Here is a 26,312-nt window from a genome sequence, read left to right on the forward strand (position 1 = left end):
GGGAGGGAGTTGGAGCGTGCGAGGGATGAAGTGTGTGAAGCCAGAGCGCTTGCGTGGCCTGGGCAGGAGGTGAGCCCGCTGTGGGGGTGATGTGCTGTCGGCCGCACTCCACACGCCCAACTTGCAAGCCAAACATCCACACAGCACCACCCAATGCAAGGAAACTGGGAGAAGCCGGTCCTGATGTGGAATAAAAATCTCCCTGGTCCGGAGGGAAGGAAGAAGACGGTGATAAGGCCAGGCGCCTCGATCTCTCCTCTGTGCTCCATCTCCCGTCACCCCAAAGACACAGTCTGGACGTCTCACGCCAGCAGTTCCGAGGCTTCCCTTGCGGCCCGCCGCCCCAACACCTGGACCCAGTGTCCCGCCCCAGACGCGGCCTGGACCTCTCACCGCCTCCCTCTTTGTCCCAACACCACCTCGAATGACCGTGCTCACATTCACCTGGCAAAAACACTTCCCAAGATGGTTCTGGAATGCTACCATCACCCATTCCTACCGCAGATCGGGACTCTCCCAGGAGCTCTCCACTGGCTGGACACCTCGCACGCTGTGCCCTGGGAGCCCTGGGACGTGCTCCTTCCAGCTCTGAGGCCACCTGATCTCTGATGACACCACGAGTCAGGTGCTGGGAAGGACCTGTGCCCTCCCGCCACAGCAGTGGGGGCTGGCCTGGGCCAGCCCCACGCCACAGGTGCTCAGAACGCCTGCTCTGGTTAAATGAGCGATGCCATTATGCCACAGTGATGACTCAGAGAATGCCGGGAGCTGTCCCAGCCGGAAACAGAGAGTGCAAGGTACCGTCTCTCCAGCCCAGATTCCCAGCTGCTAGCACGGGCTGTCCCGGACCGGGAGCTCTGGCCGGCCTGGGGCCCGCCCCTGCTTGCAGATGGGGACATCAAAGGTGTCCACTGGATGGAGCAGAGGACCCCCTGGCAGCTGCCACAGCCCAGTTCCAAAAGCACCACCAGCAGGAGCCTCAGGGCTGTGCACATAACACGGCCCAGCCCTCCTGGGTGCACTCCGGCTGGGGTCCAGCGGGAAGGGGGAGCCCTGGGCCCGTTCGAGGCACAGGCCGGGCTCTGTGGATTCCCACTCCAGACCATCTCAGAGCCCCGCAGGCCAGCCCTAACCATCACCATAGTACCCACCGAAAGCCACAAGAGGGGCTGACATTAATTGGTGGCAGGAAAAAAAATTGATTTTCCATGGCTATTTGGAGACCTCTGAAAAATGAAGTGAATTTCGTTTCATCTCCCTTTTAGCATGAATGGCGTTTAAATAACCATGTTCTGAATTAAGCAGTTGGCGCCAGAGGCCACTTCCCACCATATTAAAAGCCAGAGACCTAGAGACAGTGAGCGCTTTCTCTCTCCTGGGCTTGCACTGTTCCAGGCCTGCCACACATGTCTAAACCCTGGCCTTCCAGCACCGTCTCCGCAGCTCCATACCTTTCTGGTTTAATCATGTCCACGTCCGGGGTTCTATATCATGAAAATGCTCAGAAATCAGCCAAAAGGCAGGAATCTCAGGAGGTCCCCGGCCCCATGGGCCCAGGCTGAAGATGGTGGTGTGGTGCAGCACCCAAGACGGGGCCTGGACCCCACCTCCGTCCCCACACAGCAGTGGGGGACGAGGCCCGTTCGCAGTCCCCCAGAGCAAAAAGGACGGAGGCCGGGAGCAGCCACAGGCTTGCATGCTCGGCCCACCTGAGGTCAGGCCTGGGGGGTCCTGGAATTAGGGAAACCCCAGAGAACCCTGTGTTTCCACTTCCTGTGCGGGTGGGGAGGGAGCGGACTGGCGGCCTCACAGGTGAGCTGCCCTGGTCACGTGCCATGGGCGACAGGCGGATTTTGCAGGATGACCACCGACAAGGGTAGCACCTCCTGACGCCTGGGGTAAAGAACTCTCACATGGAGCACCTGGGAGTGGAGTGGGGTACAGACCAGGCCCTTGCTCTGGGTCCCTGCAGCACGCCAGGCCTGCACAGCTCCTAGAAGGCCTCTGCACAGTCACCTAAACAAGGCACTCCGTGCACACGTGCAACAGGTGTGCAAAAAATGTCTGTGCATCCAAGCCAGCCCCCAACAGGCACCATCTACATTTAACCATCAAACGTGAAGTGGGTGGCTCATGCCTGTAATCCCTTCCTCGTTCCTCAGGAGGCTGAGATCTGAGGATCTCAGTGTGAAGCCTTCTGCCATGCCTTGCGTGAATCTGTGTAAACGGGGCAGAATCGGGGAGCATCCAGAAAACTACAGTCCAGTGTGCGTGCGAGTGTGAAAGAGACGTCACACACGGAGAAAGGGAAGAAAGCTTGTTTGTGTATAGAGCTGACAGACTGCTTCAGAAGTCCGCAGAACTTCAAGCACTTTGGAGAAACGTTTCCAGATGACAACTACTGCTCACAAATCCACGCCACAGCCTGGCCGATAGACAAGCTCTGTGTCCAACCGGGAACTGACATGTGTGAGTCCAGCGTGGCCCAGAGCGCTCTGTGAGCCCCGTGGGAAGCTTAGGGAGAAACTCACCTGTTCCCGCCCTGTCTTCCTACCCCTGGCCCTGCCCCTGCCTGCCCCGTCCCCCCTCATCCCCCACACGCCCTCCCCTGCCCCTGCCGAACACACAAGCACCACCCTTGAAGGCCCAGGCTTCAGGACTGGTGGTGAGGGCTGGAGGGGAGACAGTCACAGCTCAGCTGTTACTACGCGGAGGAAAACCTCTGCCAAAATGCAGAGAAAACTGACAACTCGCCCAGCTCCAGTTCCTGGAAGCTACACGTTAGTTCTCTCTGCTCATTTAGAAGATGGGAAAAGTTGTGGACGTTTGCTGTGCTCACTTTCTAGCAATCATTGAAATAAGGAGCTGGGGATAAAGCAGAGAGTATCATTACATAATCAATGTGCCACTCTGCCAGCCAAGTACCCGCGCTGCAGATGAAAAGCAGAAGCAGGCTAGAAAAACAAATGAACCCCGAACCTCCTGTGGATGAAGAGCGCAAAACTTCGCATCCACAGACTGCTGAGCTTTTCTGAAACGAAGCCAGGATCCCTCACGGGGAGCCTGACCAGGGCAGGCTGGATACAGCTTTACCAGAGGACCCCCAAAGCCAGCAGAGCTGCACCGCAGCACCCAGGAGGCCCGGTCAGGCCCAATCTGTGCCAGCAGGACCCCTGCGCTCCACAGGCTGGGTTCCGGAACCAGAGCCCAACCACAGGCGGACACCTCAGAAAGGAAGACAACGGCAGAGGCACAAGCCTGGGCCTTAGACTGGGTTTCTGTGTCATTCAGGTAGGGCAGCAGGCAGCCACTCGGGGGATGAGCAGCTCCCAGGCTGCTCTGCCTTCCCATACCCCCCAGGCTTGTTGGCATACAATGGGCGATGCACCTGCCTGGCTGCACCACTTCCTCGGCCCCACGGGTCGCAAAAGGGACACTCAGCCACTGAGAGGTGGCCCTGCTATTTCCAAGGAAACTGACAAGTCCCTGATGGTCACAGGGTGAAAGCACATCCACAGAGCCCGGCCCCAGCTCTGGCAGACCCCAGGACTTGAGCCCCAGTTTGGCCGGGAGGGAAATGCCAGGGCACCCAGCACCAGGAACCGGAAAACACAGCCTCTCCCGCTCTCCTGCTGCAGGGCTGTGGTGGCTTTTATTCTAAATAAAAGTTTTCTTTCACCTTTACTACCACGTGCAAATTGGAGGAGAAGAGCTTCACACCCTGACGCCTTGGGAAGGAAGCAGACTCCAGGAGAGGACACCTCGAATCCTGTACAACGTGGGGAGCAGTGCCCTCACCCCCAGACACCTGGCCATCGTGGGCGCCCAGGCCGGCCATGGGTCTCAGCCACCAGCTGCATGTCCTGACAGCTCGCGGCTGGCTGTCCTCACTCCGTGACGTTCCCGTGTCACCTTTCCAAGCTCCAATCTTGGTCCAGCAAGGCTCATTTCTATTTTTCTAAAAGTGAAAAAACACACCCACTCCACAGCACATTTTCCCTCATTTTTAACTTGTCAGTGCTGGAGTTCCCCATGCTGGCAGGGAGGCAGCCCACATGTCACAGGAAGGACGGGAAGCTGCCGTTCGGTGTGCGGGGAGGCCGTGGGCCCGGGGCGGGGCGGGGCGCGGGTCACCTCCACGGGTCTCACTTCCCACTCTGCCAGCAGCACCGTCCTCACGGGCCGCGACGCTCCTAGCACTTCAGGTTCCAACAACTGTGGCGCTGCTTGTGCCAGGCTGTCAGGTAGAGGGTGGCGGCCGGGACTGGAGGCAGGGTGGCAATTCCCACAGGACTTATGATGGGAGCTGCCGCTGAAATATGGCCCCACAGTGAACACCAGTCCCAAGGGGTGAATACCAGTCCCACAGAGCGGACACCAGTCCCACAGAGCGGACACCAGTCCTGCGTGAGAGTGGGGCGTGGCCAGAACACAGTGAGACAGTAATGTCACCACAGTGGCGACCCCTGCCCTGGGCAGGCAGCAGGGGACACACGGCACCGTGGCAAGTCAATCCCCTGTGCCCAGGAAGGGACCTTCTGGTGCTTTCCACAGCAGGCCACGGGAAAAGAAGAGCACACAAATGGAGAGTGGAGAAAACACGGGCTTCCGGCCTGGGTGACCCACTCCGGGAACCGGCTGGGAAAGCCCAGGCCTGGGCTCAATAACAGCCCTCACCTGCGCCCACACAGGGCCTGTGCAGCCAGCTGGTCACGGTGGGATCCAGGGACCACCACAGACCCTGCACCACCCATCTCCGCCACGCCCAGGGAGTGAAGTCCCAGCGGGGCTGGGAATCACAGCGGAGTCGCTCTTGGGGAGGCCGGCAGAGCTTACCGCAGCCTGACACGGGTGCCAGGGCTGACTCCCTTCTCCACTCCCCGCCGTGGCTGCCTCAGTACTGTCCTTCAGGTGTGATCTGCAAACACCGAGGAGCTCAGGCTGGCAAGACCGGCGAGAGAGCTACCGCCATGCCGGCAATGGCACCGGAGGGTCCCCCACCCACAGCAAGGCCACCCAGGCCAGCGTGGTCCCCAGCACGTGGCACCCGGCACACGGTCCTGTTGGGACGGTGTCCAGGCACCTCAGTTCAGCACACAGGCCTGAGTCTGCTGGGCCTCCAGCCACTGGCCTGCTCCCAAGCCCCCGCTAGCTGCAGTCTGTTCCCCCGGCCACCAGCATGCTTTCTTCTGGGCACACGACCCCATCTTCCCAGGCCGTGTGCACAAGGCCCTGAATCCTCCTCTCTACCTGCCAACAACAACGCCCAAGCCGCCTGGGTAAGCCTCGTACCCACCACTGTCTCTGACCTACGGCCTCAATGAAGATTTCATCACTAGCATTTTCTGGAATGTTCTCAAGCTCTAGGGAAGCAGGGTCTGCTGTCCCCTGATGCCAAGTGCTGGGAGCCTGGCACGGCTGCTTCCTGGAAGATCCCCGAGTCAGGAGCAGGCTCTGCAGAGGCTCTGGGGCGTGGGGCTGCCAGGCTGGGGGTCAGGGGGAGCGTGTGTGGATTTATGTCCAGCTCCCAGCGGGAAAAGCGTGATGTTCCACGTGTGCGCGGGTGGCCGTGAGTGTGCCGGGCCTGGACGGCTGGTGTTCTCTGACAAGCAGGGGACGCCACCTGACACCTAGGCCACCCTGCCTTGGAAATGCTCGCGCTGCCAAGTGATTAACCCGGCTCCAGTCCACACAGCAGCAAGTTTTATGTTCTAAATTAGTTACATTATATCCAGAGACTATCAATGGGCTTGATAACTTGAACATATAATTCTATGCCTTTTACTCTTTGAACAATAATTCAGTCTAGGCCTGCAGCTGAAGCCAAGATTTCCAGACCAAAAGTGCACTTTCCATTTGATTAAATACTAATAAATGCAAGAATAAGACACCGGTCTTTTATCTTACAGTAAATTCTTCAAAGAGCATATACTCGAACAATTAATTTCTTCTCTGGAGAAAAGGACAGGTCCTTCCCTTTCACAGACAGCTTCGCGGTCTCAAGTCTTAATTACAACAGTTAAAACGTAATTTATAGTAGTCCAGGGCTTACAGAGAAATGACATCATAGCACAGGTCCTTGGGTTACTGAAGTCGACAGGCCTCTATGGGGCGCCTGGAGCAGCTGCTGAAGGACAGCAAGAATCAATGTGGTTCTGCACCTCAGTGCAGACACACTATGTGCAGTCTCCAGCCTCATCCCTCTCAGTGCTGACACACTATGTGCACAGTCTCCAGCCTGTCCCCTCAGTGCTGACACACTATGTGCACAGTCCCCAGCCTGTCCCTCTCAATGCTGACACACTATGTGCACAGTCTCCAGCCTGTCCCCTCAGTGCTGACACACTATGTGCACAGTCCCCAGCCTGTCCCTCTCAATGCTGACACACTATGTGCACAGTCTCCAGCCTGTCCCCTCAGTGCTGACACACTATGTGCACAGTCCCCAGCCTGTCCCCTCTCAGTGCTGACACACTATGTGCACAGTCCCCAGCCTGTCCCCTCTCAGTGCTGACACACTATGTGCAGTCTCCAGCCTGTCCTCTCAGTGCTGACACACTATGTGCACAGTCCCCAGCCTGTCCTCTCAGTGCTGACACACTATGTGCACAGTCCCCAGCCTGTCCCCTCTCAGTGCTGACACACTATGTGCACAGTCCCCAGCCCCATCCCTCTCAGTGCTGACACACTATGTGCACAGTCCCTAGCCCCATCCCTCTCAGTGCTGACACACTATGTGCACAGTCCCCAGCCTGTCCCCTCTCAGTGCTGACACACTATGTGCACAGTCTCCAGCCTGTCCCCTCTCAGTGCTGACACACTATGTGCACAGTCCCCAGCCCCATCCCTCTCAGTGCTGACACACTATGTGCACAGCCTGCAGCCTGTCCCCTCTCAGTGCTGACACACTATGTGCACAGTCCCCAGCCTGTCCCCTCAGTGCTGACACACTATGTGCACAGTCCCCAGCCTGTCCCCTCTCAATGCTGACACACTATGTGCACAGTCCTCAGCCCCATCCCTCTCAGTGCTGACACACTATGTGCACAGTCTCCAGCCTGTCCCCTCAGTGCTGACACACTATGTGCACAGTCCCCAGCCTGTCCCCTCTCAGTGCTGACACACTATGTGCACAGTCTCCAGCCTGTCCCCTTAGTGCTGACACACTATGTGCACAGTCCCCAGCCTGTCCCCTCTCAGTGCTGACACACTATGTGCATAGTCTCCAGCCTGTCCCCTCAGTGCTGACACACTATGTGCACAGTCTCCAGCCTGTCCCCTCTCAGTGCTGACACACTATGTGCACAGTCCCCAGCCCCATCCCTCTCAGTGCTGACACACTATGTGCACAGTCCCCAACCCCATCCCTCTCAGTGCTGACACACTATGTGCACAGTCCCCAGCCCCATCCCTCTCAGTGCTGACACACTATGTGCACAGTCCCCAACCCCATCCCTCTCAGTGCTGACACACTATGTGCACAGTCCCCACCCCCATCCCTCTCAGTGCTGACACATTATGTGCACAGTCCCCAGCCCCATCCCTCTCAGTGCTGACACACTATGTGCCCAGTCTCCAGCCGGTCCCCTTAGTGCTGACACACTATGTGCACAGTCTCCAGCCTGTCCCCTCAGTGCTGACACACTATGTGCACAGTCCCCAGCCTGTCCCCTCTCAGTGCTGACACACTATGTGCACAGTCCCCAGCCTGTCCCCTCTCAGTGCTGACACACTATGTGCACAGTCCCCAGCCTGTCCCCTCAGTGCTGACACATTATGTGCACAGTCCCCAGCCTGTCCCCTCAGTGCTGACACACTATGTGCACAGTCCCTAGCCCCATCCCTCTCAGTGCTGACACACTATGTGCACAGTCCCCAGCCCCATCCCTCTCAGTGCTGATACACGCTGCACACAGAGGCACAATCCTCACAAAGCACAGGAATAACTACCAGCCAACCCGGGAGGTGCATATGACAAACACAGCACTTTTCCATTGTCTTTGGTATTTTAAATTTTATAAACTATCTTCACATGGGTCATTCATTACAAGAATAAAATGTGCCAGAGGGAGTCACAGTGGGAGACCCAGTGCTGGTCACATCAGGCCATGGGAAAAAGAGCACAAAAATGGCTAGCAGGACTTCCCTCTGCAGATACACTGGAAAATCATGGGCTTCCACTCCTGAGAATGGCTTAACCCTGGGAACAGGCTGGGAAAGCCCGAGCCCGGGCTCAATAACATCCCTTGCCTGTGCCCATATAGCCCGTCCAGCCTGCCACGGTGGACAGTAAATCTCATCTAAGAGGAAAAAACTGTATTTTTTTCTGATGACATGAACAGGTTGGGAGCCAGGACACAGACACTGACACACAGCAACACACATCTGTGCAAGCACACAGCCCACAGGTGGCCCCTGGCCGCCATATGCTTTTCCCAGACCACAGCCTCCAGATGCTCTTCCCCGATGGGTGAGGGAGCTCCCCTCCAAGGAGACGCACCCCAAACAGGGTGCAAGGGGTGGGCTGACCCACCAGCGTGCACCACCACATTTCAGGGCCATCTCCCACAGTCCAGGCGAGGAAGGAGGAGACCACCCGTCCCGTTTGGAAATGGGAAGCACGCCTGTGGGAAACCCAGGGAAAGAATCCATCCTTCAGATCCACGCGCTGGACAGTCCAGGCTGGAAGCCTTGTGCGGGTTCACTTGAGTAACAGCAGGAGGGTCAGGATCTGGAGAGAAGTGAACCCAGCGCAGGCCCAGGTCACCCGGGGCACAAAGAACCCGGCCACTCTCGACCCAGGACACCAGAGGCCAAAGAGACAGGAGTGAAAAAGCAGCCAGCCGTCATTACGGGCCACCCCACTGTCAGCGAGCGCCATCGCTGACGAGGTCTCGGTACGCCTGGCCAAAGGGAGAGAAGCTGCTAGAGCAGCCGGCTGGGCACATGCACATGGCAGCTGCAAGATGAGTTATGGGGAAGCAGGAGGCAGGGAGGCCAGGAAATGGAGGGCAGGTAGCCAGACAGGTGAGGTTAGCAAAGAGCAAGCAGCATGGTGGGCCGGTGCCTGGCTTTCCAGCACACCAGATAAACGCGCCTTTGTAATGACAGAGAAGCCACTCTCACTCTGTCGGTGGAAATGAACTAAGGGAACGACACCCAGGACCTCCTGAACAAAGAACATTCTGACCAGCAGTCAGAAGACTCTCCTTGCTCTCTGGGCATCCCAAGGAGGCCAAGGGAAACACCCCACTAGGAGCTCCAAGCAGCCATCGGCAGGTGCCCAGCCGCATGTTCAGACACCAAGGGCACCTACCCAGCGGAGCTCCCCTCCAGAGACCCAAGGTGGGAGCGCACCCGAGTGCTGCTCACCCACACAACGGTGGTGCATCCACACAGTGGAGAAGCCTGCAGCCTGGGAAAGGGGACACATCCTCATGCTACAGCGTGGAGGACACAGAGGACTGTGTGCTCAGGAAAAACCCAGCACAAGTATCTTAAAGTTCCTCTTAAGGAACGAACAATAAAATACTTGAGCTAATATAGCAACCGTCCTAGGACAGAAGGATGGGACTGCCGCCAAGCTCTGGCCTCCTGGACGGCCGTGAGCTGCCAGAGGGCGCAGGGCCATGCAACCCCTCCAACACAGCCCTGGTGTCAGAGGCAGATGCTGCCACAGGTCACGCACTCACCCCGCGCAGCTCTGAGGAAGAGCGACAGGCCATGCGGCCCCTGCAGGTGGACCTGCTACGGATGGCAGCGCAGACCCTGAACCGGCTGCCTGTCCTCTCCTGTCCTCCGAGGACACAGAAGAGTCATTCAACACAAACCTTCCCTCAGGCCAGGCCAGTCTATGGGACCAGGCAAGAGGTGATAACCCATCCAGCTGGTCAGCTTCAGGAGAGTGAGGGGGGCGTGGGGGGTCTCTGTGTGGGGTGTGCTTTGAGTCCCTTTGAATGGCTAGACAAAATACCACCCAACAGTTGCTTATAAACTAGAGCTCGAAGGCTTCAGACCCAAGACCCAAGTGCCAAAGGTCTGAGTGCCTGGTGAAGGCTGCTTGTCTTCTCATGTGAAAGGGCCTTTTTCTCTCTGGATTCCCTTATCCAGGCTCTGACCCCATTCCCTGGTGCTCATGAGCCAATCACATACCAGAGCATTAACATGGCCGCCAGCCGTTAGTCTTCCTGCGTGAACTCGTGGCGGGGAGAGGGGGCTGGGGGGAGAGACACCCAGAGTGCAATGTTCACAGGCAAAGGGACTAGATTAAACTAGCAGGAAGTTTAGTGGTTTAAATGAAAATTTAATGTTTAATATAGAAAAGTTCATTTTTCTCAAGCTATTTGATTTAAGATACTCGCTGTTTACATGAAGAAGATATACATAAATTCCACATTTATACACTGTACTTCAATAAAAACAAAGGCCAACCTGTAACCAATTTACCTACAAATGACACAAAGACAAAATGCCGTGCACGCATTGTTCCTTGGAATGCGTGATTATTACAAAATTATATATAAGCTATAGCCAACCTTCGCCCAGATAATTGAGTAATGTCATTATTTCTCTCACACTGATATAGTCTGTCATTACGATGTATTTCAGAGCTAACAAATGTAAAAGTGTGAGCAAGTTATTACATATTTTAGCAGGTACATTTTATCTAGATTAGAGCAGAATGAATTCTTCAAACCAGACTCATAGATGGAAACCCTGCAGGTCTGAAGTGCTACTCTCAGACATAACTTGAATTACCAGAAAACTCCAGGCTGTGGAGAAGAAAGAAACTTTGCTATTCATCTGCTTCTTCAAACCTCCATGCTGAATCCACTAACAGTGGCTCTGGTTCTCACACCTACGGCGTTCTCTGCCCCTTGGAGGTATTGCAGAGAAGGAGGCTCAAGCTTATTTTCTGTGCTGGTTTCTTTCCCGAGCACATGGTCTTCAAGGCTTCTCTGCACTGTGTCAAGGGTATCTGCCCCCTTTTCAAGGCTGCAGAGTACACCGCTTGTAGACAGACCACATTATCCGTTCATCCATCAGTGAACACTTGCCTGTTTCTGTCTTTTGGCTGCTGTGAATGGAACTGCTATTATACAAACACGTATGCCAGTCCTGTTGGACATAAACCTAAGGTAGGCATGGCAGGATCATTTTGTTTTGTAGAGCACACAGATTTCTCGGCAGTGGCATCACCTCAGCTCTCTGGTCTTTACATCCTCATCGAAGGAATCACCGACGCGCTCACACTCACGGCACGGAAAGCCAGACTACACCTCCACTTCTGCAGTGCTAAACCACAGCCATACTCTGCTTGCCAGGCCCAGGCCAGCCCTGATGACAGAAACCTCAGGCCCAGACTTCTAACCAGGGGTTGCCAGCGGTTTTGATTCCTGCTGCCTGCGCATGCCACCAGGGGTGACCGTCACTGTGTAATCACAGATCTGAATCGATGCATAACACATAGGCTCTCAAGCTCTTGTGACTCACTGGGATTCTGAGGTCAGAGCTAAAGTATCCTTTAGATACTTGATAGAATGCATGAAGCCTCTGAAACAAATGAGCCAGGGAGAGGCAGGCCGAGAGGAGATTCTAAGCCCCATCACAGACTACAAAGACTAGGGAGTCTGCCCTCAAGAAAAGGCAAATTGGGTAGGAGAATAGGAAGGCAGACGAGGCCTCAAACACGCAAACTTCACAGAACTTCTAGAAAGTACCCCCATCCCACCACAGGGCTTCATACACCTCCCAGAACCGAGAAGCTTAGTAAATGTTTTATCTCCATTCAAACCCTAAAAAACCTGGTAGAATATAAAGAAAAGCTTTAAGCTTGTTTCCCCGCTGCTAAAATTTAACAGATAAAATGTATTGAAAGCAGATCCACGTTTATTTTGGAGGACTGAAAGGTTTCTCCATCACAGAAGTAACTAACACAATCAAAACACGAGCAAACACAGGAGCGCTCGGAAGAAATACAGTATTGAAGTGGAACCATAAAAAAGTTGCACAGAAACCATTTGTCATTTTGGTCCACTCACCAGAGGCTCTGCGCGCCTGCTTCCACTGCGTGCGCCATAAATCAGCATCTGGGTCCACTCACTCACAGTACTTTGCTCCCCTGGCCTCAGAACAGGGGACCTTCTAACCACCGGAACGCTCACTCCTGAGCCAGCCACGTACCCAACTCCACAACACCCAAAGGTTGTGTTTTCTTCCTGGAGCGGGGCCCTATACTCAGTAGCTACCACCAAGCCACGGGGACATCTGTCCGTCATCCACACAAAAAGACCCTGGACTTCCAAGCGGAGCCTTTCCCACACGGCATGATATTCCACCTACAGACGAACAACCAATGCCTACATAGGGGGCGTCCCCCAGGGCACAGAGGGAGAAAGCGAGGAGCGCAGGAGTAGAGCGGACATGGCAGCAGGCAGAGGCTCCTAGGAGAGCTGGAACCAAGTTCACTTCCCCGAGGGCTCAAACTCTCGAGCCCCATCTGACCGTGTGCTCACAGGCGGCCATCTTCTCGCTCGTCCCGACACATCCTGACCTTGTCCTCAGGAGTCCCCTCCCAATAGGCTCCACAGCCATTCTCCCACCGTGGCCTCACCGATACCTTTCTACCTATTCCACACATGATGTTCTACCTGGCTCTCTAGCATCGAACCATAAATCACTGCAGTATCAGAACCTCGTTGTAGAGATAGAAAAATGTAGCCAGGATGGAAGACGGGCCTCCCACTGACAACATGGGGAGGAGACCCGGGCGAGCCCGCGGTGAGATGCCTTCAGGGCCCACTGCACTGCACCGCAGTCCCCAACGGCAGTCCAAGGAGGCTTGATGGGAAGAAGGGAGCAGGATGGGAGACAGCGCAGATAAGAAGGTTTTTCAAAAGGTTGGGACAGAGCATGCAAAGTCACGAAGAGAGAACGAGGCATGTGCAGGTCTACCAACACCGAGTGGAAACACGGATGGAGAAGGGTTCAGAAGACCGATGAGGAGGACGTGGCCGGGCCGGCTGAAGACTTGACCGTCTGATGGGGTCAGCGGTGCAGAACAGGACAGCCAAGGGCTGGAGGGTGCTCAGAGGTCAGAGGTCAGCGGGGCTGTGAGGCGCACAGGGTGGCTGTTACACCTAGCCCGCACAGCTACAGAGGAAGAGAGAGGCGCCGCTCTTCAGAAAGACCCGCAGAACTGAAAATTATTTTGCCATGGAGGGGTAAAAAGACAGAAGAAAGAGGAGAGGTCAAAAAATGGTGTCTGTGAGCCCTGCCCGAGAGAGGGTGGGGTTCCATCAAGAGAAGGGCGGCAGGGAGGTGGGTGAGGGTGGAGGAGGGAGCGGGCTGGGCCGCTGACTCCGGAGAGTGGTACAGTCCTGTGCCCAGCACGACACTTCCTGGCCCCGCCCCCTCTGCTCCTGATCTCACTTTGATTGTACCTGGTTGGGACCATCAACACTGTCTCTGGAGAGAACCGATCCACCCGTACGATACCCACTGATGTAGTGGGGTGCTCACATCCGTGAGCAGAAAATTCCACAGGCCAGGCACCGCCCTCTGACGCCTCAGGAAGCCTAGCAGGGATAGGGTGCTCAGCATCAGCATCCAACCCGGAGCACACACGTGCTCGACAACCAAGTGCAATCACCTCTGGCTTCCCGTCCTGCTCACCAACAATACACAAGCAGCAAAGGGCTTTTGAATGCAATGCCTGGTAGAGTTAGACAGCCAAGTACGCATGCGAGGAAGACACCAGGAGCCAGAACAAGCAGAACACACGGAAAACTCGTGGCAGAGCCTCCATAAGCTGAGATGGTAGAGTGATCAGAGACAGACAGAAAGTTACTCTTAACCATTTCCAAAGAGATGGTGCTGGGGGTGTAACTCGGGGTCGAAGGTCTGCTTAGCACACACAAGGCCTGGCTTGAGCTGAGGCTGACCCCAGGCTGCCTGGGGTCAACACAGATCAGGAGGCACCAGGAAATCAAGCTCCATTGTGCGTGTATCCCGGTGGTATGGAGCTCCTCTCCTCAGCCCATCTCTGCCTGGGTGTTCTGGAAATGCAGAGGGGTTTCTGTTCATCATAGAGAGTGTGGAAGCTATTAACATGTCAATGGCAGGAATAGGAATGTTCTGGAATGTGGATAGGGAAGTCCTCTATCCTATTATCCTGTACCCTCACTTCCAAATGCCTGCAACACATTCCAGTCTAAAATTAATTAAATCCTAAAGCATGACTCCACTTCACATTAAAATACACAGAATCATTTGTAGGTTTTTTTTTTCCCCCACTTTTACGACTCACAAGGCTTTCCAGGAACTGGGCCATAACTCAGCAGAAAGATAGACCTCATTTCCTTTAAAATTGGCAGAAAACTTGTCAGACCACCACAGTGGCTGAGTTATGTCATGTGTCAGGTGAGATGATGTGTGTCCCCCGGACAGATCACCTCCCTGGGCAGCCTAGCGGTCAGTACCACACCGGGCGACTGTGGCACCTCTCTGGGCTCGACCCTGCCCACGCCCTCCTCTTACAATAGGCTCTGTTATCAATCACTGCTCTTCTCTTCCCACAAGCTTTTTTGTTGTTGTTCTTTTAATTAGAGCGTATGTATAGGTAGATGTTATCCGCGAATTTCAAGGACATAAAGGGAAAGTTATAAAACACACATGTTTAAAAAGGAGAACCAGCTCTGACATTGTTGACAGCTGTCTAGCTGAGGAAAGAATCCCTCACACACACACACTGAAAGACGGGAAGCAAAACATGTTTCCAAAAGCCTTCCTTAGCCCTTTTAAAAATTAACTCTTAATATTTAGCCTCATATCTAAATGGCTTTATAAATTATATATATGTATATATATTTTAAGGCCTGTACCATCCACCCAAGGGGCACTGCTCCCGAGAACAGACCCCCAAGTCATCGCCTCTGACAGAGTCCGAGCCAATTTCTACCTGAGCGTTGGAAAGGCTGAAGCAGAAGCTGCTAAATAAAACGTAATGCGACTAGGCATAACACAATAAAAGATATTACCTTCAAAACGCATTATTGTTGCCAATTATAAGAATCACTTCAACTTAATTTCAAAAGCACAATCACCTTCCATAGAAAAAGTCTCTTTTTTAAATTTCAAAGAGTATTACATTAAGGCAATAACTCACCTTCCAGCCATAATATCGCTGGGGCTTATTGCAACAACACATTTCATAAATACCTCTCATCGACAAGCCAAGCTAATTCAGGGTAATTTTATTGTATTTTGGTGCTACCTCACACTGGTGTGCAATTACCTTTATCATTTTATTGCCAAAGCAGAAAGTCATCAGAACAATTATTTGAAAACGGAGGTTTATAAATTCTAAATCACAGTTGCTGGCATTTTTGATAAAGCAGCAGCTTTATCTCTGCGAGTGGCCGGCCCGGGATGAATCATGCGTCACTCAAGCACGGCTGACCCCAAGTGCATTGCACAATATCTGAAGTGCTTCCAGAGAAACTTTCCCGCATCATCCATCATTCTCCATCATACTAAAATAGCTACATACCTGGAGAACAGAAGCTGGAGGATAATAATAAAAAAAGAAAATCCAAGTAGAGTGGGCAGATCATGAGCCGCGCTCCCTTTTAGACAATAAGATACCGGCTGGAAACAGGACTGCGCACATAAACAAATATGACTTCACAGTAACTCTAAAGATCTGTATTCATATTCATCAATGCGCTTTTAAATATAAATGAAATATGGAGTGGAATCATAAAAAGAACAAGTACAGCTCTGGACTGCCTGTGCTTTCTTTTATGCTGCTTTGCAACCCAGCGTGAGAAAAGAGGAAGTAGAGACATCCGGGGTCTGTGTGGCCACCAGAGAGGCTGCCCACCCCTCCCAGCGCGGCATCTGCTTCTCGACACCTTGTGTTTGACCCTACGTCTACTGCTTAAAAACATAAAGAGTGCCACGTGATTTGAAGGGAAAGAATAAAGGGGGAGGTGGGAGTTGTGGCAGAGAGCTGGCCTGTCCTCACTGCCCGGGTCCTGGGCCACGGCTGTCCTCAGGGAAGGACAAATGCCCCATCACAGCCCAGGCCTGATGAAGTACCTATGTGATCATTTATGTCCTTTGTGTGCAAAAACAAGTGCCCCAGAACAAGAAGGTTCCAGCACCCCTGGACAGGTGACCTCAGGCCAGTGGGGAATTAATGTCCAGCTGGGGAGGGTGGGGTTTGTTGGCTGCCCAGGTCTGTGTCGGGGCTAGTGCTTTACATACCTTGCCACACCCACACCTCACAGCTGACCTGGTACAGATCAAGGTTTCTGTAGATGAGAAAGCAGATGGGAAAATCTAGGACCAGCCCGAGGACACAGCACAGAGGGTTCCCAGCCCTCTCCTGGGCACAGACAGGGTCTGGATGAATCAGGCAGGCAGGGCTACCGTGTTCCACTGCCACAAAGCCCACAATAAGCCACTACAGGTCTGGGCTAGCCTCTAGTACACGGCCTCCATGTGGGACTAACCTCCAGCACAGGGCCTCCATTTGGAGCGAGCCTCCAGCACATAGCCTCCATGCGGTTACAGCTTGTGGCATCTCCCTCTGGGTGGTGCCAGGGCAGTGCCAGGGGAGAAGAGGCATGGAAAAAACCCGCACTTACATGCTACAAAGCCCACAGGTCGCTTCCGCTCGCACTGCACTGGCCGAGGCGAGGCAGAGCCTGCACCCCCCTCCAGGGGGCGCTGCCGCTGTGGCCCCTGCATGTCCAGGAAAGCAGACCTGAACAGGTGGTGCCCAGCACCTCCCAGGTGCGCCACAGACATGGATGCCACACACTGCCAGTTTACTCTCCTGTTAAAACCACTTCAGGCTGGGCCTGGTGTAGAAGGACAGAGGCAGGAGGATCAGGAATTCAAGGCCAGCTTGCACTGCACAGCAAGACTACGAAAAACAAAGCTCCACGAACGGACAAGACACCAGGGTGGTGAACGATACACGTGATGGCCGCATCACAACATCACCTGCCAACTGGTGATTCAAGAACGAGGAGCTCGTGATGGCTCTTGCTAATCTTAAACGGAGACATGAGGATGGAGGAATGGACGCGAAGCGACTGGGTAGTGCTGATAAATGCATAAATCCATAAAGCTGGCAGCAAGCAGCAAACGCCAGAAGAACAAAGCAAGACAGCCCCAGCCACTAAAGGGTTAACACTCCATCTGAGGCCAAGAGGTGTGGTGAGGTTATCTCGAGAGCCATCCTCAGCACAATTCCAAACCCTGCGAAGTAGACTCTCAGCTCCCCGAGGGGACGAACAGTACTTTCTCAGTTTCAAAGTGACAACCGCTGTCCCTCCACACAGGGCATGGGGGGCACCCTCCAGCTGGAGAAATAAAGAGGTCCCTCCCCACCTCAACAGAGACAAGACCCCGCTGGGAGAAATCAGAGAGAAGCAGCAGCCACTCTGAGCCAATGAGGACAAGAACAAAGTTCTGCTCAAAGGCCCCACTGTTTATAAGCACAGGCTGGAGAAAATGCTCCCAAGTCACCTGCTAGGGGTGCAGCTGAGAGCCAGGAAGAACCGCGGGTTCACAAAGGGGTGCAGGGGTGTTCTCAGCACCTCCAAGAACATCAGGTAGACCTGCCACCGGGAGTTGGCTGGCCCAAAGCCACTAAACTCACTGCTGTAATGTTAGCTTATCTCCAACGCTCTATAATTATGCTGCGTCTTGGAGGGATATGATAAGTGTCAGTGAAATAGAATCAAACCAATCAGAACCACCAAACTGTCTGAGCAAGTCAACAGTGAACGCAGGATGTCGCATGGTGAACATTTCTAGCACTGATGACATCAACCAGAGAGGCGCCGACATGACCCAAGCCTGCGGGTGAGGAAGCCGGCTAAAGCAGCAACTCATTTGGTTGCATTTCTACGACAAAATAGAAGATGCTACAATGAGGCCTGGGACGGGAGCGGCAGAGGCCAGCCTCTTCACCACCGCGTCTCTGTCCTCTGGACAGCTCTAGAGGACAGCTCCACAGGCAACCAGGGTGTGACCTCGGGGGTCTCCGCAAAGCTCAGGCCTCCTCAGCGTGAGCAAGGCCACACGAGACAGGAAGCCAGGAGAGCTCTTCTGAGCACGCGCCCCCCTCCCCGCACAGCCTGAGGGGCTTCACAAATCCAATCTTTAGGCCTTTTTCCAGCCCTCAGATTTGTCATATTGGTTCAGACTTGAAGGTTTGTGCCAAAAAGAGGCTCAGAAAAATGAAGATATGCTTCAGGAAGAATGAATTAGGGAATACCTAACCTATTAATATGCAATGAGTAAATTTTCAGGACAATTAACTCCAAATTATTTTTCCACAGTTTCCAAAGGCAAGACCTAGTCATTTGATAAGTACATCCACCAAATAGCAGTCTTCCTGCCCGAGAAAAACGGGCAGGGAGTTTGTGTTTTCCTCAGCTAAGGATCACAGTCCCGTCCACCAGCAAACTTAATAGCAGCAGAAACTCTAGGAAGCCGGAGTCTGATGCTAAGGGTCTGCCCAACACAGACAGTATCAGTAGGATAAAACTGGAGACCTCTCACTGGCCATGCTATACTGCAGGAGGACCAGAGGGGATGTCAATTTAATGTCATTTCAAAATTTCTGTTCATGGCAAAGACATTGAAGGCCATAGTGAACCACAAAACAGTATAAAATCCACAGAAATGAGAATAAGAAATTAAAACAGGTTAAAGAATAAGAAAAAATCCTAAATAGAGAATGTGATGAGAAATAATTACTGTTGAGATAAAAATAACCGGAGGACCTTCATTGCTTTACCTTTATATGATCTCAACATGCAACATTCAGGGAGTTGAGAAATACGCTAATTAGTTGGTATATCTATTTGGAAACATGCCATCTATTTTAAAACAAAATGACTTCATTTCCTGTCTATTTTAGTCCATATGTCAATTCTGTGCTCCTAACCAGGTTCCCAGAGGAATCTTCTAGGCTGAAGTCTTTCACTCGCAAGCACAGGAGATGCCCCTCCTCACAGCAGAGCTCTGCCCACGAAGCCATCTACATCGAGAGACCAGAACACAAGGACACTGGCAGCCATTTAAAAGAGGCCATGATGGAAGTGAGCATCTGCAGGTTGACAGAACCAGTTTCCCAATGGCAAAGAGATCAACAGATAGGAAAAGGACAGAGGCCAGAACCTAGAAACTTCTGGAAACGAGAGGAATTGAAGGTGAGCTTGTGTCCACCAACACGCATGCAGACGACAGATGGGGGAACAAAGACCACTGTGTGTGCACACACTGGTCACCATGCATGTATGCAGGTCTGCGCAGCGGCCCCCACAAAGTTAACACCCCTGCGTCCACGCCAACATACTTCACTGAGTAATTAAATGGAAGAGAAGGGACAGCACGCCTCCTGAGAGAGGAGGGCGTGAGGGAAACACAAAACGCCAACGAGCTGTACAAGAACAGCAGCCGCCAGCGAGGGTCTCACATTAGCGCTGGAGACGGGACGGAGCCGCAGGGACCAGGATGAACAGCAGTGCTAGTGACAACGCTGGCACGCACCCGTGCCAGGACGTCTGAGAGGGCACGCACTGCTGTGTGTGGCGTGAGGTGGCACTGGCCAGCCACACAGTGACTGCCAGGTCCTTCACAAGGGCAAAGAAAGGAACTGCCGCAGACAGGGCGCCTCCGTCCCGGTGGGTCATGTTGGGCCAGGTGGTGCGCGAACCACCAAAACTCATTCTCATAGCTCTGGAGGTGGGGTGTCCAAAATCACAGAGGAGTCGCTGTGTGAGGAGGACCAGTGTCCCAGCTCAAGGAGGACCAGCTTCCTGGCTGGAGGAGGACCAGTGTCCCGGACTGAGGAGGACCAGCGTCCTTGCTCGAGGCTGGCACCGTCTTCCTCAACCTCCCTGTAATCATCTCCCAAAGCCACCTAATATCACCGCGTGGGGATGAGGACATCCACCCGGGAAGCAGGGGAGGAGAAGCCACGAGCCTTCAGACCCAACACTGGAGAAGACAAAGAGGAAACAGCAGGGTGTGGTCCACCCCCAAGTCGACATCCTGAACACGGCCCCTGTGCCCTGGACGTGAGGCGCGGACGCTCAGCCGCAAGGCAGTGGATGCACAGACTTCCTGCGCTGAGGGGCAGCTCTCCTCAAGGCTCTCCTCTTCTCTCAGGGTGAAAGTCACACAAAAACCAATTCCACCGCCACCTATCTACATTCAGGCTCCCTTCTGACCCAAGCCCGGCAGTTCAGAAACCAGGGGAGACAAGGGGCGGCGTGAAGCCCCCGCAACGCCCTCACCCCTGGCTGTGGACAGCAGCAGAGCGGGCCCCAGCGCCAGGACAGAGGCAGGCAGCGGCTCACAGCAGGCAAGAAGGAGCCCCGCGCACCACACCCCCACATCCAGCTCCAGGACCCCACACTGCTCCCCTCGCAGGCCGGTGCAGGCCGAGACCGGGGTGGTGAGATGCAGCTAGGAATAAAAAGGTTAAACAGATCATAAATTAGTGTCTGCCGGCCAGTAGCTTTATATCTCATTATAAATTAGATCAAGAAACGAGCCTCTCCACTTAGAACCAGACCCTGACTCGGTACCTCCTCCACCAGCATCTCCACCAACAAACTAGCCAAAAAATGAATACATCAACACCCCTGCTGAAGTGTGTAAGAAAGAGGGGAGGAGGCACCAAGTGCCTCTGGGTTTGTGGAAGACAACACCCGACCTCAGCCACCTTGTGGAGCACTTGTCTGTGTCTGTCTCGGAAGACATCTAGGCTGCAGCTGGCTTGCCCGGCATCTCATCTGAGACCAGCTAGTGGCACAAACTGCAGTGGCAGGAATTGGGGGACCTGAGCCCAGACCTGCCCACCCAGAGAGGGTTCCAGGTCAGGACACAGGGAGCGGATAGAAATCACAGCCAGAGACGGCAACCACTATTTTATTTAGACATTTTTATAAGGAAGCCAGAGGTGGCTAGCACGGCCAGGATAGCTATACAAATTTTGATTTTACTAAAATGTTATGTCCCTTGAGTCAAGGTATTAATCTTGTTATAAAAGTGGTCTCTCCCCTCACTGGTCATTCATTAAACTTTCATACATTTTAAAATGTACTTATTGTTATTGGGTCCTATGTGAAAGGCAAAGAGAAAGTGTGTGGCAGGAAGCAAACCTGCTGAAAATCCCAGGCACTCGGCTTCCGTAAACACTCATAAAGCCCGCCTGTCCGCCGCTAGCAGCGCTGCATCTCAGAGAAAGACTTCAGCTTTTCTTTTCTTTTTTTCCCAAGGATGAAGATAAATTAAAAGAAAGATTGCAAATGGTAAATATTAAAACAGAAGTGCCTCGCGGAACCATGTTCTCTGCAGACAGCAGTGCGCCAGAGCAGGTCTGTGGGGCTGGTCCCCAGCCACGCGGGCCCCGGGAATGGCTGGTGTCACATCAATCTTGTCAGCTGCGTGCCGTGGTCCGTGGCCTGCTGGACACCGGGGAGGGCAGCCGGCTCCGGCCTGCGAGCGCCCTGGGAATGGTAGGCCATCATCCTCTGTCTGCGGACCCCGTGCAGGGCTGTTTCTGCGGGAACCCACAAGCAATGACTTTCTGATGTCATTTAACCATGTGAGGCCGCTGTGCCTAGGAAACAGGGAAGAAGGGCAGGGGGGGAGGGGGGGCGCAGAAGCCAGAGACAGGCTACCCTCGTGGCGGGGTGGGGGGGAGCAGCAGCCAGAGACAGGCTACCTTCGTGGCAGGGTGGTGTATGTTCCTCTCACCCACGGGGGACTTTGATTACGTAAATGCTTGCGGGATTGTAGAGCAGGCCCTGTGGAAAGGGACAGGTTTTCCCTCTCTATAAGGAAACTGGAATTGAAAGCTCAGGAGGCTGTCCATGACGCAATACCAGCCAGCCCTGCAAGTAAAGGGTCCAGGCGGCCTCTCACCGCCCGGCCTATGCAAGCTCCAGATCCACAGAGTAAAAATAAGCACTGAACTTTAATAAGCACTCCATGATAACAAATAAAACCAAACACCTAATTACCAAGCGATTATTTATAATTTCTAAAATAACTTAACCCAGTTTTCCAAAGCGGATATTTTAAGATTCAAAGGCAAGTCCTGCTTGAAGCCAGCTTTAGGTAATACATTTATTCCTCCAGAGGATCAAGAGATCTGTAACTCTAAATTGCATTCCTTGTACCAAATAGACATTAGTCTCATTTACAAACAGCAATTACTTACCACAGAAAAACTGAATCATAAATTTAAATTAATTTTGACAAAAATTCTAAACGTGGTTAAAGGAACATTATAGAGTGAACACAGCAAAGCATGTGTGCATGCGACAGCGTCTTCCTTTACTTACATGGTTTTGCAACAGTTATTGTCAACCCACCCTTCCATCCTTCTGTCCTACAGCACACCCCCGCGGTGAGCAGCTCCCTTCCCTGCAACTGCCATCCCAACCCATACTGCCAAGGACAGCCTGCCATGAGACCACACAGACCCTAGCTCCGGTGCTCAGAGCAGACTTGAACAACACACGTCCCTCTTTCTCTCACCCTTGCCAGCGTTTATGGATGTTTGTGTTCTCAATAGCAGCCACTCTGAAGGCGATAAGACAAAAATCTCAGGATCATTTTTATTTGCATTTCCTTTATAGTGAAGGATGTTGCATATTTCTTCATATCTTTGTATTCACCACTTGTGAATACAAACACACACACACACACACACACACATACACGGAATAGCATAATGAAACCCACCAAAAATTGTTTTAAGAAAAGGAAAGGGAAGAGGAAAAGCGGTTAAGTAATAGAGATGATGTAAATCTGATCCAAGTACATTATATGAACACCATACACATCACAGTTTATGTTACTAAAATTTTACAAATAAACGAATACAAAGAAAAGTGGGCACCAGACTTTGAAGAGACCCTGAAGATGACTGAATAAAAGCACATGGATGCTGAATCCACAGAGACTGCACAGTCCACGTCACAAAGTGGCCACTCAGTCCACCCCACACACGTGGACACTCACAGTCCAGCCCACACGTGGCCACAGTCCAGCCCACACGTGGCCACAGTCCAGCCCACACGTGGCCACAGTCCAGCCCACACGTGGCCACTCACAGTCCAGCGCACACGTGGACACTCACAGTCCACCCCACCCACGTGGACACTCACAGTCCAGCCCACACGTGGACACTCACAGTCCAGCCCACACACGTGGACACGCACAGTCCAGCCCACACACATGGCCACTCACAGTCCAGCCCACACACGTGGACACTCACAGTCCAGCCCACATGTGGATACTCACAGTCCACCCCACACACGTGGACACGCACAGTCCAGCCCACACACGTGGACACTCACAGTCCACCTCACACACGTGGACACTCACAGTCCACCCCACCCACGTGGACACTCACAGTCCAGTCCAGCCCACACACGTGGACACTCACAGTCCACTCCACACACGTGACCACTCATAGTCCAGCCCACACACGTGGACACTCACAGTCCACCCCAAACACACACGTGGACACTCACAGTCCACCCCAAACACACACGTGGACACTCACAGTCCACCTCACACACGTGGACACTCACAGTCCAGCCCACACACGTGGCCACTCACAGACCACCCCACACATGTGGACACTCAGTCCAGCCCACACGTGGCCACTCACAGTCCACCCCACACGTGGACACTCACAGTCCACCCCACACACGTGGACACTCACAGTCCAGCTCACACGTGGACACTCGCAGTCCAGCCCACACGTGGACACTCACAGTCCAGCCCACACACGTGAACACTCACAATCCAGCCCACACGTGACCTCTCACAGTCCAGCCCACACGTGGACACTCACAGTCCACCTCCCACACGTGGACACTCAGTCCAGCCCACACACGTGGACACTCACAGTCCAGCCCACACACGTGGACACTCACAGTCCAGCCCACACACGTGACCACTTATAGTCCAGCCCACACACATGGACACTCACAGTCCACCCCAAACACACACGTGGACACTCACAGTCCAGCCCACACACGTGGACACTCAGTCCAGCCCACACACGTGGACACTCACAGTCCAGCCCACACACGTGGGCATGCATAGTCCAGCCCACACGTGGACACTCACAGTCCACCTACACATGTGGCCGCTCACTGACACTGAACATAATGAGAATATGTAATTCTGTTTACTATTCTGCTTCCAGGCTGTGCCCACTCTTCAAGCTCACGGTTCAAGGACACAACGGTGACTGACCAATAGTGGCTGCCATACTGGACAACACACACCGAACTCTGCCATCATGGACGCGGTTCCTTTGGACCTCTCTGGTTAGCCCTGTTATTGTACCTACTAGGGAAACAGATTCAGGAGGCGATGAGGGGCGGGGTCACTGTGCCTCCCCAGGGGCCTGCCACCAGCTGGGCCCCGTGTGGGCCTGAACTCCGTGTGGTCAGGACTTGCCTGGCCAGTGCCGTCCGAGCCCCACACACTCTGCACTCTACCGCCTCACAAACTCACCAGATGGATGCCTCTCACGTAGATGTGAAAAAACAATGACCGTAACACTCCCGGGATTAAAACGTGGATGGTGCCGACCTGGAGGCCAGATGCGGGGGGCTGGTTAAGAACTTCACCTCCCTCAGTGCACAGCAGCGCAGAGCTGCTATGATCATATGAGGGGTCCGGAGAGGTGACAGGGGCCTGGGGCCCTTTCCTAAAGAAGGCTGTGGGCACCTCTGCTGCTCTCCCACCCTGTGAGGACACTGCCCGTCCTGTGCAGCGTCCAGTGCTCACGTGTCTGTCTGTGCCGGACAGCGCCGGTGCTCACGTGTCCGGCACAGACAGCGCCCCGTGCTCGATCTTGAGCTCCCCACCCTCTAAGGACTGAGAAATACGGGGCCGTTGGTTTTTTGTTTGCCTTGGTGTTTGTTTTGCTTTGTTTTGTGGTTTTTGTGCTTGCACTTTTTTTCACCCTTTTATTTCTTTTGCTCTGTTTGCTGGGCAAGGTCTTAGGCTTCTGCCCAGCATCCTCCTCCAGCCCCTTAGATGAGACGCTCCTACCCACCTCTGTGAAACTGGGATGGCAGGCAGCTGCCGCCGCTCCTGGGTGGGAACCTGGCTTATCCGCTGGGTGGGAATCTCACGAGCATTTCCCTAGCGTGGCCAAGATCTCCTAAACTCTGCCTCCCAAGTAACTGCAGGCTTGAGTCACCACTGTCCACTACATGTCTGTTTTGTTCCTTTAAATATGTGTGTGCATATTACCTAGTCTTTAGTATTCTGTGATAGCACTACGTAACAGACTAGACACCATATTAAACACCATCGTGCTCAAAGGTTCATTCTTTAAGACAGAGTCCCAGAGGTGAGCCTGCCTTGAGCCAGTGCTGGAAGTACTTCAGATCCTTCACCGCAGGGCACCTGGTCACGTGTGGAGTGAGCGGCCGGGTGACAGGGAAGCCCTTCCATCCATGTCTGTTCTCGGGTGAGGAGAGCAACACAAAAATGACTTTCCTAGTACAGACTGTCAGGGTGTGCCGTGCGGCTACAATGGTGTGAGGCAGGCCCCAAGGTCACACCCCTGCGTCCCTTAGAAAGCCTCGCAGCAACCTCTCCCAAAAGGAGTGTTCCCCACATCAAAGGCAGAAAATTACTAGTCAGTGAGCAGGTTGTCCTGGGTCCCAGCTGGCCACCTTTCCATACCCAATGAGGCCTTGCACACCGGACGCTTGTGACTTCACCCCGGAATGATGGAACCCACACTGTGTGTCCATTTTTGTACACTGGCTAACCTTTCTTGATCACTGATTTGAATATTACTTTTCTCAATCTTCAAGACTTTCTGAATGCTTAACTTCTTGTAGCCTTAGGCAAAAACATTATCATTCCAGTTCTTTAGAGACAACTAGATTGAGGGACTCTAATAAACCAGAGAGTGAACAAATAACATTAAAAAAAATTGTGTTGACCTCTCTAGCACTCAGACAACCTGGGGAGGCAGACAGAGCACAGGATACACGTGACATGCAAAGAAAGGCAGAAGTCAATCACATGTGGGAAACCACTGTAGTCTACATACTGACACCAGATCAGAATCCAGGCTGTGAAAATACATCTGATCATCAGCAAGAGAAAGACAACCAGTAGACTCTTAGGTCAAAAACCTATGAACAGGCATTTTGCAGAGAACAGTCACAAGTGGCAACATAAAAGCATGCTGAAGTTCACTGCCAATCCCAGAAATGCAAACTGCA

General features: G+C 53.4%; 1 protein-coding gene across 5 annotated transcripts in view; it reads right to left on the bottom strand.

Moving 5' to 3' along the window:
- The window catches only part of Mgmt (O-6-methylguanine-DNA methyltransferase), a 199,502-nt gene that overhangs the window by 158,683 nt on the left and 14,507 nt on the right, over window positions 1-26,312 (bottom strand). For 2 of the 5 annotated variants that reach the window (XM_013021861.1, XM_013021862.1), the window contains exon 1: window positions 15,551-15,792. The exons of the other annotated variants lie outside the window; for them this stretch is intronic. In XM_013021861.1, the coding sequence (XP_012877315.1) occupies window positions 15,551-15,614 (64 nt within the window). In that variant the 5' untranslated portion in view covers window positions 15,615-15,792. Of the gene's footprint in view, window positions 1-15,550; window positions 15,793-26,312 lie in introns of those variants that run through there. 5 annotated transcript variants of the gene reach the window in all.

Source organism: Dipodomys ordii, unplaced genomic scaffold (genome assembly GCF_000151885.1).
Source record: "Dipodomys ordii isolate 6190 unplaced genomic scaffold, Dord_2.0 Scaffold58, whole genome shotgun sequence".
NCBI lineage: Eukaryota > Metazoa > Chordata > Mammalia > Rodentia > Heteromyidae > Dipodomys > Dipodomys ordii.